This window comes from Aquarana catesbeiana, linkage group LG09 (assembly GCF_042186555.1).
Source record: "Aquarana catesbeiana isolate 2022-GZ linkage group LG09, ASM4218655v1, whole genome shotgun sequence".
NCBI lineage: Eukaryota > Metazoa > Chordata > Amphibia > Anura > Ranidae > Aquarana > Aquarana catesbeiana.
This window is the reverse complement of record NC_133332.1, coordinates 165744210-165758608: the sequence shown is the minus strand read 5'-3', so window position 1 is coordinate 165758608 and position 14399 is coordinate 165744210. Positions and strand designations below refer to the sequence as shown.

General features: G+C 41.7%; 1 protein-coding gene across 2 annotated transcripts in view; it reads right to left on the bottom strand.

Annotated features, from left to right (window-relative positions):
* The window catches only part of CHRDL1 (chordin like 1), a 268432-nt gene that overhangs the window by 62367 nt on the left and 191666 nt on the right, over positions 1 to 14399 (bottom strand). For both annotated transcript variants that reach the window (XM_073599363.1, XM_073599364.1), the window contains exon 5: positions 6249 to 6316. In XM_073599363.1, the coding sequence (XP_073455464.1) occupies positions 6249 to 6316 (68 nt within the window). The remainder of the gene's footprint in view (positions 1 to 6248; positions 6317 to 14399) is intronic.

The following is a 14399-nucleotide window of genomic DNA, read 5'->3' as shown; positions in this document are numbered from 1 at the left end:
ATTGATGGAAATTATTTTAACTTCAAAGAATAAAGAGCTTGAACAGCTGCAAAGTGACATGTCCGTTATTCAGAAGGACCTTACAGTTTTCCAAGGACATAGTTTTTTGGAATTGGATAATTGCCTCAACACAAGGTTGGATAAATTGGAAAAAAATGTCATCGCTAATAAAAAGGAAAAAATGACAAGAGACCGCATTGACTACGATAGTGCCAACGTTTATACTTGGAGAAAGCCTTCCTTTTTTTCTGGCCAACAACGGAAACCATCTATTAAGCGTGTTAGCTATTCTGACCCACAGAATGAGCCAATTAATTATACTTTAGCTATCACAGCTTCTGATTCATCTCCAGAATCCGTTGATCCACCAAATGGCGGGAATTGTCTTGTGTATGACCAGAATGTGAACACCCACAGAAACCCTCGCAAGTCCAACAAAAAAGAAGAAGAAAAAAAGCAGGAAAACAAGGTGAGGAGGAAAGAAACACAAGCGGTGTAAACAACACCGGTTATTTGCTACGAGGTCAAGTGCAACGTTAGAGACTAATGTTCTAAATCTATCACACAGATCTTTAAATGATTCAGAAATACCTCTTTTATGCAAAGGACTGAATTTTTGTCTAACTAAACACTTTGATTTATTCAGAACTTTATTAGATGTGAATAAATTTGCACGTATATTGACCTTAAAGAAACATTATTTCAATGAGATGGGGGGCACTGTGGAAGATTCATCAGACGTTTCTTTGACGGGTGAGTCCCCTCCCTCTCTTCAATTGTTTTTTGATGTCTGGTCTACAAGATCTGATTGATTTGGCGATTGAATCTAGCCCTTTGACTGAAGACCCCCTAGATAGCAGTAAAAAAATCTCCCCTTTAAATTAAGGTCAGATTTTTATCCTATTGCTTCTCGGGGCAAGGATTTAAACCTAATCCAGAAACTTGTGGAGAGGGATTTAACTCGCTTAGCCCATAATAATTTTGGTTGTTCCACAACAGACAATCTCATTGGCTCTGAAAGAGTTGCTCTTAAGAGCCTGAGTGATGATGAGAGCATAATTATTTAAAATGCAGATAAAGGGGGCACGGAGGTGGTCCTTGACGCTGACATTTACAAGAATGAAGCTCTGAGGAAGGAACTGTCCACTCTTCTAGATAGAGCTGTCTCTTCAGGCATTTTCACACAGAAAGAAAGGGATATGTTCATTCCAGATTGTCTGATCATGCCAGTTTTCCATCACTTTCCCAAAATTCATAAGGGGTTAGATCCCCTGTTTGGTAGACCCATCATTGCGGGCATCGGAACACTGAGTGAACGTCTAGGCCAATGGGTGGACGATCAATTACAGCCCCTGGGGAGCGATCTACCATGATTTCTTATGGATACTAAACAGCTTCTAATGGAATTGAAAGACTTTACATGGAAATCCAATTACAAGTGGGTTACATATAATGTCTCTAGCCTTTACTCATCCATCCCTCACTCCTTAAGTATACAAGCGGTATCGTTTTTTCATAAAAGATCGGGTCGGTTTTCCCCTCACACTACAGGAGTTTATTTTGTTGAGTCTTGAGTTCTTGCTTTTACATATTTTTTTTTATATTTGATGGAGACTACTATTTCCAAAAATGCGGTGTCTCGATGGGGGCGACATTTTCCCCATCACTGGCCAACCCCTATATGGGGTGGTGGGAGAGGATCTGCATCTGTGGACCAGATAGCCCTTGTCGTACAGACACTATTTTTTATTGTTGTTTTATAGACGACCTATTATTCATTGCTGATGAGCAATTCAGCATGGATGTTTGGTTGGACTACTTGAACGATAACAATCTAAACTTGCGATTTACAGAGCATCATGATTTCAAGTCCATCGAGTTTCTGGATGTTGAGTTGCTGGGCAGCAATAATGAAGTGACTTCCAATTTATTTAGGAAACCCACTGCGGGTAATGTTCTGTTGAGGGCCGATTCAGGTCACCCAAAACATACAATAAGAGGGATTCCAGTCGGCTGATTTAAGGTTGAGGTGCATTTGTAGCAAGGACTTTTATGAAAGAGGCTGAAAGCATGACACATAGGTTCGAAGATTGGGGGTTACTTTAAATCAACGATCTCTAGAGCCTTAAGATTGCTGAGAGCACTCCACTCTGTCAGTTAATCATGGACAAGGATCTGAATAGAAGCACAAACAGAAGAAGGTCCCCTTTGAATGTCAGCACCCCTGTATTTTCAACCCCCTACAGTGTGGAATTCAACAGAATTAGGAACACTGTTACTAGGTACCTCCCTGTGTTGTTTAATGACCCCACATACAATCAGATTTTGACAGGCGGAATCAACGCGGTGTCTCATCGGGCCCCCACATTGGGGAGATATTTATCCCCCAGCTTATACACTTGTACCAGTTCAAGCTCTCATTGGCTGCAATTCAAAGGTACTTTTAATTGTGAGAGTAAAACGTGTGCCTTTGCCCTTTTATAAAGGAAGGTGATGTCGTCTGTTCAGCCAACACCGGTAAAATTTTCAAGATTCCTTCATTCATTAATTGCAACACGAGATTTCTAGTTTATGTCATCACTTGTAGGTCGTGTAATATTCAATATGTGGGACGGACTACTTGACGGCTGAGACACTGTCTCCACGACCACCTGTACGACATTGAAAAGAACCATTCAACCAATGTCGCTAGACATTGGAATGATGTGCATGACAAGGATGTCTTGTGTCTAGCTATACATGGAATGGAAAGATTTACCACACCTATTAGAGGGGGTGACAGATTCAGAACACTCTGTAAAAGAGAAGCGTTCTGGATATTTCACCTCAATACTAGAAAACCAGAGGGACTCAATTTTGAGTGGGATGTATCCCATTTTTAGGATTGATGGAATGAATAACTGAAACATCCGTGGATTTAGGTACTCTCCTTATGCCAATTTACTAGCCCTAGGCATGTTCCATATATCCTGTGCATCCTGCCCATATTAGTCCTCATTTTCTGTTTAATAATTTTTTATAATTTTTCATTTTCTATTGTTCTATTGTATCATATCAGGATTACATTGAGCAAATTAAGATACATACATTCACAGTAAAATAGATGCATGGTATGGTCAGTTAATGTACACATTTTGTTGAGGCAAATACGCTTTAATTAGATACAGTCGGTTGTACTCCTGTATAGTTCTTCTGATTACATGTGAGGGCCTCTATGCATATATGTGTGTGTGTTTCATCGTTTTGCCATCTGAGTTCTTCTTTTGACACCATTTGCCAAGCGTTAACCACATACATATATGTGTATATATGTTTTTTAGATTTCCACATGTTTTTAATGATGCATTTATGTTTATGTGCACATATTTATATTTAATTTTCACTAAATGTCTTTATTAGGTGTTTATTAGATACAGATGGTGTGTCATATTCTGGTATATAAGTGCATCGTATACAATCTGGAGTGGGTTGTCAAACGATCTTTTGTAGCTTACTTATTGGACCCTAGATTTATGATCTTCTCTTTATGGGTTAATATTCTAAACATATTGTTTGCTCTGATCGTCTCCACACCCATCTCCCCTTTTTTCATTTGTGTGAAAGCTTTAGAGGATTGCACCTGATCGCAATCTGGATTAGATACGATTGGTCAGGTGACCAATGATTTATACGTATAAAAAACAGATTGGGGTCGGTGGTCCTACAGCTATGACTAAGCACCACTAAGCTATTACCTGTACCTGTGCCTCTGTTGGTGTATGGATCTGTTTTTATCAATAAAGGTATTATGTTGGAGTGCGGCTGTCCAATTTAATTTTTTCTGGAGTTACTGTATATTTTAAAGTACATCTGTCACATTAAAAACTATGTCGGTTGTCATTGTTGATCTCTTGTTTTGAAAGTGTTACATTGTAGCTCCATGGCTGTCATGATGATGCTTTCACTTCAGTGTCTTTTGAATCAAGGCTACGGAACGTGTGTAAAGATAAAGCATTCTGATACTCTACTCTCACTGATTTACAGCATGTTTGTTCCAGATGTATGATGAAATGTGTTAAAGAATGGAACGGCAAGGCAAGTAGCATTTCCATGAAGCCAGAAATAGCAGCCACAAGACTTCTCTCATTGGAAGTGTACTTTAAAGTGTATCTGTTCCCAAACTCTGGAACCTTTACATATTTATATGAATCCTTAAGGCCTTGTTCATACTTGCTCAAAATAGTGACACTGAACAAACTCGCCAACAGTGTTAATACGTGTTGTTTGGCGCATTTGATGCTCATTTAAGGGGCATTAAAAACACTCCCCAAATGCCCTATGTGTGTTTGATGCATGTTAAAGGTGTGTTAAAAACGCACCATATTTTTTTATGTGTGGGAGTGTTTATGGCACGCTACCATGAACTTGAATGAAAGGAGTTGAGATGCTTTAACTCCTTCCAAAATTGACATGTAGCTTCATTTTTGAAGTGCACGACAGGACACAAAGAATTCACAAAGAATTCACACAAAGAGCACTGTGCGCTGTCCATGTTATCATTTGCAGACTGCTTTACTAGGCATTTGAGAGTGTTAAAAATGCCCCTCAAATGCCTGCCCTTGATGCCAGTGTGAACAGGGTCTCAATAAGCTTTAAAACAAGAACGCTAGCTGCTTTTAATGTGAAGTTAGTGGCCAAAGGTGACCAAAGGTCACAATGACTTTAGAGTGTGGTTTTTGGGGCTCAATCACACCAGCAGTCAAGTTATATGTGCACTGTGAAGGGAAAAGTGCCGATGCATCTTAAAGCGGAGTTCTGCCTGAAAAAAAAAAAATAAAAGTCAGCAGCTACAAATACTGCAGCTGCTGACTTTTAAAATAAGGACACTTACCTGTCCAGGGTGCTGCGATGACCTCACCCGAAGCAGACCCATCCCTCGGCTCCGGGTGGAGGTGTTGGCATCTTCAGTAAGGGAATCAGGAAGTGAAGCCTTGCGGCTTCACAGTCTGGTTCCTTACTGTGCATGCGCGAGTCGTGCTGCACATTCTGACTGGTGCCTGCTGTCTTCTGAGACCTGTGTGTCTCCCAGAAGACAGCAGGGGGAGGGGGCAGAGGAGGGGCCAGATATGGCGTAGATCGCCACGGATTCTGCGGCGATCTTTCGCTGGAAGTGGGAGCAAATACCTGGATTAGACAGGTATCTGCTCCCCCCTCCCCCCTGAAAGGTGCCAAATATGACACCAGAGGGGGAGAGGAACCAGATCAGCCGAAGTTCCATTTCTGGGTAGAACTCCGCTTTAACTGCATCGCACTGTTTACTTTTTTCTCTTCTTTCCAGCTTTATTGAAATGTTACAAAGTGTCATTTCATTAATTTTTATTAACTACAGCAGGTTGCAAGACACATTGGGGGTTATTTACGAAAGGCAAATCCACTTTGCACTACAAGTGCACTTGGAAGTGCAGTCGCTTTAAATCTGAGGGGTAGATCTGAAATGAGGGGAAGCTCTGCTGATTTTATCATTCAATCATGTGCAAGCTAAAATGCTGTTTTTTATTCTCCTTGCATGTCCCCTTCAGATCTACAGTGACTGCACTTCCATGTGCACTTGCAGTGCACTTTCAAGTGCACTCGTAGTGCAAAGTTGATTTCCACTAACCCCCAATGTGCTGAAAAAAGTAGTACATTTTTTTTTCAGCACACATCGCTGTAGCACAGTGGTGTGAACTGAACTCATCGAACCTAAAGTAAATTGCCTTGTCTATGCGTCGGGACTTCATTGGGCAGGGTTGCCCAGCACAGCCAAATGCATATGGTGTAAACAGGTCCTATGTCAGTTTCTAATAGCTTAGACATTAGAGGACTGGCAACCTGGCAAGATGGCTGGTGCAACTAACGTAATAGCGAAAGAGCTAAATTGCAATGCCTCTATCGTAAACTTTGACTTTTCTCAATACTTTTAGATACAGAAATCAGTTAAAGCTTGTTTTAATCTGTTTTACTACATGTTCAAATAATGTAAACACTTTAGTTCACTTTAAGGGTCTAGTTTACTAAAGCATGAAGTGAAATAATGTGAGATAGTCCTGTGCTTGATCTACTACCAGCAGGGAAACTTGAAAACAAAATAGGCCATAGTTCACTTCTCCTCACTCAAACTTTAGTAAATCAGGCCCTAAATGTTTTATTATCCAGTAGACTTTCAAGAAGCAGTGGTACGCATAATATTTTCATACCAGAATCTAATTTCTGCAAATGACTGCACTTACTGCTTCTCTGTTAGCAGGTTGCCGAAAGGTGTCTGGCTCATGGTGTTCCCAAGATAACATTCCATCTCCTAAAAAAAAAAAAAAAACGAGAACAAATACTCAATTTCATTTAAGAGGAGGGTAAACAACTCATATATCAAATTATCCAGTTATGTTGTAAGTTCTAGATTAGTGCAGCAATGCACACACATAATGCAAATGGATAGATTTAAAAAGTCAGTATAGTTTAGGAATGTTTATTGAAATAGCTGCACAATACATTTGGAAATAAGGACACAAATATAATACATACAATCATATCTCAACAAATGCATCATGTCAGGTTGGTATACATATGCAAATGAAATGGACAGTCTAGTATATCGATTAGTCCCAGATGATTGCTCATATCATGTCACCCTATTGCCCTGTACACACAATAGGATTTTCCAACAACAAATGTTCAATGTGAGCTTGTTGTCGGAAATTCCGTCCGTGTGTAGGCTCCATCGCACATTTGTTGTCGGAATTTCCGCCAACAAAAATTTGAGAGCTGGTTTTCAAATTTTCCAACAGCAAAATCCGTTGTCGGAAATTGTGTGTACACAATTCCGATGCACAAAATTCCACGCATGCTCGGAATCAAGCAGAAGAGCTGCACTGGATATTGAACTTAATTTTTCTCGGCTCGTCATACGTGTTGTACATCACTGCCTTCTTGACGTTCGGAATTTTCGACAACATTTGTACGACCGTGTATATGCAATACAAGTTTCAGCCAACATCCGTCGGAAATAAATCCACGGTTTTGTTGTCTGAAAATCCTATCGTGTGTACATAGCATACCAGTGTAAAACAATATTATATCCATAGAACATCTATATGATGAGGCAGGGTGAGCTACTGTCGCTACTCAGAACTCTTCTTAGAGAAGATAGAACTAGAAACTCAGGAGGTAAAGAGAGGGGAAGGGGGGGGGGACCCAGCAGGTACGTAACAGAGAAACTAGGGGGGGGGGTTCATAATGTATAATTTAGATGCAGACAGCATTGTTTGCACTGATAACCACAACACCATCAAAATGGAGATCACCATCACCACCACCATAGTCAAATAAACAGCATTTTTTTATTTCTGATACATTGCAGGTGTGATGCTGTAAAATAATTCTTGCTCTCTTCTAGTGCATTTTCCACTCACTTTCCATGACAGTGAATAGTAATGCATCTAAAGCCTCATACACATGATCGGACTTCGAACAAACTTTTCAGTGGATTTCTGTCCAAAGGGCGTTGGCCCTGAACTTGGTATGCATACACACAGCAGGACTTTTTCAGCCAACTTTCACCAAATCACGTGGTTTTTCAGTTCTTTACCGCCACCTTTTGGTCAACTTCTGTATTGTCTGATCTTTTGCATTGGTTCTGAGCATGCGAGTTTGTACTTTGAACTAAAGTCCGATGGACTTGTGTACACACAATAGGATTTTGCACCATAGGACTTTTGTTGCCAGAAAACATGCGTGAACTTTTGTGCATCAGACTTGTGTACACACGATCGGAAATTCCGACAACAAAGTTTTGTTGGCGCAAAATTTGAGAACCTGCTAGCCAACATTTGTTGGCGGAAAGTCAGACAACAGATGTTCGATGGCGCATACACACAGTCGGACTTTCAGCCAACAATCTCACATCCAACATTTGTTGTCGGAAAATCCGATTGTGTGTACGGGGCCATAAGTCTTTAACACCATCAGCATTTCCAAGCTGTTGCTGCTTGTTCCAGTGCTGGAAAATGTCTTGGACGTAAAACAGGCAGTGTTTTCAACAATACTTATTCACATTAAAGGGGTTGTAAAGGTAAAAGTTTTTTCACCTTAATGCATTCTATGCATTAAGGTGAAAAAACTTCTGACAGAACCGCCGCCCCCAGCCCCCCCGTTTTACTTACCTGACGCCTCGAAAGTCAGCTTCGCGTTCCCGACATCTGTTCCTCCGCTCACCCTGGCCGCTGATTGGCTGCAGTGGATGGATTGAAAGCAGCGCAGCCATTGGCTCGCGCTGCTGTCAATCACATCCGATGACGCGGCGCGCCGGGGGGCGGGGCCGAGTGATACAGCGAGCGGCTATAGCCGCCGGCTGTATCACGGGAGCGCGCCCGCAAGCACTCACCACCGTGCGAGAGAGCTCGCATGAAGGTGGTAAATGCTTGCGGGGAGGAGCTGAGACAGCCGCCGAGGGACCCCAGAAGACCAGGTTCGGGGCCACTCTGTGCAGAACGAGCTGCACAGTGAAGGTAAGTATGACATGTTTGTTATTTTTAAAAAAAAAAAAAAACACCTTTACAACCCCTTTAATCATTATGAAAAGCAGGACTGCAAAAAAAAAAAAAAAAAAGCATACCGCATTTCCAAAGTGATTTCATCTTTTATTATATAGTCTATGGCAACACTTGAAAAACACTCTCAAAATGCTTTAAAAATGCCCAAAAGCAATTTCACAGAGAATTACATACAAAAAGAACGTAACACTCAAAAGTCAACCCAACACTTTGAAAACACTTGTCAGCATTTGTTAACGTCAAGAAATAAAGCATGATATTGCCAGGAATTTTCAAGCACTGCTAGTGTGAAGTTTGAAGCTTTCCACACCTCATTGTTTGTTCTATTATGTCAAAAATGCGATATAGTAAAAGGACATTTTAACGAATCATACTAATTTAGTTAAATTGCTACTTACATTTTAGAAATGTCTTCCAGAAAAAATGCAACTAATTTGCTTTCTTGCAGATATTGTGTAGATGAAACTAAATAGTTTGTTTTAAAAGAATGAACCTTTCTTATTCCCTCAAAGCCCAGTTGAAGACACAAAAAAAAATATGGGATTGCAGGCAGGAATGCCTGGATAAAATGAAAACTCGGTAAAACCACTTTGTTGATAAACTATTTTATTGGATAAAATTTGACCTCGGCATATATTATTGATATTTATTCAAAATAAATTAACATCCATATTCATTTCAGACACAGAAATAACTCAACACCAAATATTTAATAAAATACAGCTCAGCCACTAAGACTCAAGCTGAAAAACAAATCTGACATTAATAATATTTCATAAAACTGTCCCCCTTTACCTTTAATTAGCAAAGGGGACCACACCACATAACATAGCCGCGACAAGGGAAGGGGGGTGGGAAGTTCCGCTGTTGATAATCTTCAGGTGACTGGCCCCAGACCCTATAAGCTAGCCCTTTATATAGGGACCCCCTGGAATTCCAGAATGTTCCAGGGGGTCATATGACCCTAATTGACCTATCCTAACCTTAGGGGTTATTATATTATTTATTTAATTTTTATTCTAGAATTCTCCAGGTCAGCTGGCCTGGGGAACCAATCACAGGCTTTCCCGCCGATTCCTCACAGCCGGGGAGCCTGGAAACTGCTCCTGCCACGATCCCATAAGGAAAAGGGGGCCTTAAGACAGGCAAATCCCCTTTTCCCTCCATGGGATCACAGGCAGGAATGTCTGGACAAAATGAAAACTCGGTAAAACCACTTTGTTGATAAACTATTTTATTGGATAAAATTTGGCCGCGGCATATATTACTGGCTTATAAACATATTTATTCAATATAAATTAACATCCATATTCATTTCAGACATAGAAATAACTCAACACCAAATATTTAATAAAATACAGCTCAGCCACTAAGACTCAAGCTGAAAAACAAATCTGACTTTAATAATATTTCATAAAACTGTCCCCAAATGACAGGTGGGGTTGGCACAACCCCACCTGTCACAAACCCCAGCACGCGGCCCGTTCAATACATGACTGAAAAGCAAGGTTCATTATGTCCAAGCCAATATCCGATAAGTGGACCCCATCACATCTATAAAAACCTGAAATACCCCCCTCCAGATCAACATGGCGGTAGGAAAAGCCAAATTCCGGAGCCATACATTTTTCAATAGCTTTGTTAATCCGTTTCCTGACTTTCTCAAAAGGTTTAAAAACAATAGAATCCAACCAACGCAGCCTCGGAATAATCTCAGATAACGATTACTAACTGAGGAGATTACATTTTAATAAGATGGATTGTATGTTTAATATTAAAAATCAGGTCCAAAGTGCACATCTGAGCTACATCATTCCCTCCTAAATGTAAAATCAAAATTTTTGGTGCTGGCCAAGAAAGGTGCAGTGTGCTAAATTCAAAAATGAATTCCTCCCACCGCATACCCCTTCTACCAAACCAAAAAACTTGGAACTTCTCCGGGTCCAAACCTAAATTTGAAGTATAATATCGATCATTTGCGCGATGATGCGCCCAGAATACGAAAGAGTGTCCAATAATCCAGACCACTCCAGGTACACCTATAAAAAATCAAACAAAAGTATTAGGATGTACATATCATTTAAAAGAATTAGATTTCCACCTTCCCAAACTCTTAATACGGTCAGAACCAGAACCTAATTTTGCCGCTTCTGTGGCAGCACCGATCCTGAAAGAGTGCGATGAAATACGGATTCCTGACAAATTCAATTGTCTGCAACATCTGGACAAAACGCTGTTAAATTGGAATTTAGTGAGAGGAGACACATTTTCGTGTATAAAAAGAACATCTCCCTTATCTGGACGAATAGCCAGGTAAGACGACATTCTCATAACAGGACAAATTGGAGACCCAGGACAAGATAATAAACGTATCCAGGTGCCTTTACCTGTTTGATCAGTTTTACTAGCCCGAATAAAAACTTTTAAAGTAGTGTTTTCCGGAATAATATGTTGCAGTCATAAACCGGAAGGGTTTCTTTTACTACTAGATACAATTTCAGAAATACGCAGAGCCGCAAAGAAGGCCAAAGTAAAAACTGCATTAAAAAGAATTGCTTCAAAAGGAGAAAAACAAACTGAACTAGTAATAACACAAAAAGATAGTAGCATGCAATTTCATATAACCCTTAAGAGCCTGTATCACAGAAAAATAAGATAAACAGAAAGTTAGATTATTTAATTTTTGAAAAAATAAAAATACCAACTAGAGTTTTGTAAATATGTGACCAAGAATAATCTTTGGGCGATTCCAAAAAAGACAAAACCATAGGTTCCGAACAATTTGAAAACTGGACCTGCATAGACTCCAAAAATTGCAACCAAAGTAACCAAAAGGACCGATAACCGGACCAAGAGGCTGTGGCCAATGATTTCTGAACGTTTTCTGACACTAGACGATGTCCCACAAAAGAGATGGGCAAGGAATGCCGATACAATCCGCTGTCGGCAAAAGGGAGAAATATCGCTTCATCTGCGAATGAGAAAGAGCATCAGCTGTCTCATTCTGCTTGCCTGGAATATATTTGGCCCTAACCCATATGTTTAGACAAAGGCATTTATAAACCAGGTAACACAGAAGCGCAATTACTGGTGGAGACTTGGAATGCAAACAGTTGACTGCAAACAAAACGCCTCTATTATCAGTACTAAAAAGGATCCGTTTGTTTGCAAACTGAGCTCCCCAAATTTCAAGAGCAACAATGATGGGGAATAATTCCAGGAGCACAATATTACTGCAGAGACCCTGGCTTATCCAACTCTGCGGGCAAGAGGAAGCACACCAATGATCACCCCAAATTGCTGCGAAACCACAGAGCCTGCCGAGTCAGTAGATAAGCAGAAGTCTCTATCTAAAACGAAATCCTCCTGCCAAAAAGCCCTCCCATTAAAATGAATCAAAAAATTCAGCCAAACCAGCAAATCTTCTTTCAAGGCCACATGCCCTCAACATTGGGAGGGTGCTTTGGGGTAGCCCCCCAAAACCCTGGCCGGTGGTTGTGGGGGTCTGCGGGCGGGGGGCTTATCAGAATCTGGAAGCCCCCTTTAACAAGGGGACCCCCAGATCCCGGCCCCCCTGTGTGAAATGGTAAGGGGGTACTTACCCCTAACATTTCACTAAAAACTGTCAAAAATGTTAATGACAAGAGACAGTTTTTGACAATTCCTTTATTTAAATGCTTCTTCTTTCTTCTATCTTCCTTCATCTTCTTCTTCTTCTGGTTCTTCTGGCTCTTCTGGTTCTTCCTCCGGCGTTCTCGTCCAGCATCTCCTCCGCGGCGTCTTCTATCTTCTTCTCTTCGGGCCGCTCCGCACCCATGGCATGGGGGGAGGCTCCCGCTCTTCTCTTCATCTTCTTCTTCATCATCCTCTTCTCTTCTTCCTTCTTCTTTTCTTCATTTTCTTCTCCGGGCCGCTCCGCATCCATGCTGGCACGGAGGGAGGCTCCCGCTGTGTGACGGCGTCTCCTCGTCTGACGGTTCTTAAATAACAGGGGGCGGGGCCACCCGGTGACCCCGCCCCCCTCTAACGCACGGTGACTTGACGGGACTTCCCTGTGACGTCACGGGGAATGCCACAGGGAAGTCCCGTCATGTCCCATGCATCAGAGGGGGCGGGGTCACCGGGTGGCCCCGCCCCCCATTATTTAAGAACCGTTGGACAAGGAGACGCCGTCACACAGCGGGAGCCTCCCTCCATGCCAGCATGGGTGTGGAGCGGCCCGGAGAAGAAAATGAAGAAGAGAAGAAGAGAAGAAGGAAGAAGAGAAGAGGATGAAGAAGAAGATGAAGAGAAGAGCGGGAGCCTCCCCCCATGCCATGGGTGCAGAGCGGCCCGAGGAGAAGAAGATAGAAGACGCCGCGGAGGAGATGCTGGATAAGAACGCCGGAGGAAGAACCAGAAGAACCAGAAGAAGAAGAAGATGAAGGAAGATAGAAGAAAGAAGAAGCATTTAAATAAAGGAATTGTCAAAAACTGTCTCTTGTCATTTTTAACATTTTTGACAGTTTTTTAGTGAAATGGTAGGGGTAAGTACCCCCTTACCATTTCACACAGGGGGGGGCCAGGATCTGGGGGTCTCTTGTTAAAGGGGGCTTCCAGATTCCGATAAGCCCCCCGCCCGCAGACCCCCACAACCACCGGCCAGGGTTGTGGGGATGAGGCCCTTGTCCTCATCAACATGGGGACAAGGTGTTTTGGGGGGCTACCCCAAAGCACCCTCCCAATGTTGAGGGCATGTGGCCTGGTACGGTTCAGGAGGGGGGGCGCACTCTCGTCCCCCCCTCTTTTCCTGGGGCCTGCCAGGTTGCGTGCTCGGATAAGGGTCTGGTATGGATTTTTGGGGGGACCCCACGCCGTTTTTTTTTTTTTTTTTTGGCGCGGGGTTCCCCTTAAAATCCATACCAGACCTGAAGGGTCTGGTATGGAATTTAGAAGGGAAGCCCACGTCATTTTTTAAAAAAAATTTTGGCCAGGGTTCCCCTTAATATCCATACCAGACCTGAAGGGCCTGGTATGGAATTTAGGGGGACTCCCACGTCATTTTTTTTTTTTAAATTTTGGTTCGGGGTTTCCCTGTGGGGAATTCCCATGCCGTTTTTATCAATGAACTTCTATGTGTATTGTCGGCAATGCAATAGCCGCAGGTAGTTTTAAATGGGTTTTTTCCTTCCAAATGTAATTTTGCTGTCAGACTGTTCTAAACACGGGAAACATGCGCCCCTTTACAGGCATACTATAGACACCCCCCAGGTACGACATTTAAAGGGATATTACACTTTTATTGTTTGACTTTAAGCATTATTAAAATCACTGCTCCTGAAAAAACTTCCGTTTTTAAAACTTTTTTTTGCATTGATCCATGTCCCCTGGGGCAGGACCCGGGTCCCCAAACACTTTTTATGACAATAACTTGCATATAAGCCTTTAAAATTAGCACTTTTGATTTCTCCCATAGACTTTTAAAGGGTGTTCTGCGGCATTCGAATTTGCCGCGAACACCCCAAATTGTTCACTGTTCGGCGAACTTGCGAACAGCTAATGTTCGAGTCGAACATGAGTTCGACTCGAACTCGAAGCTCATCCCTAGTTACTACCCATTCCAAAAAGGTAGAAAATTCCTCGAAATAAAAACATGAAAGCGAACATCCCATTGGCAGACAGCGGTCAAAATAAAATTTGTCATTAAATTGAAAACCCAAAGAATTAAAGCAACTAGGGTGAATTGGAAGAAGCCTGAAAGCAGATTTAATATCTGCTTTTGCCAATAACACAGAACCATTTAACAATTAAATTTTTTGTATTGCTTGTTCAAAAGATGCGTAAGAAACAGAT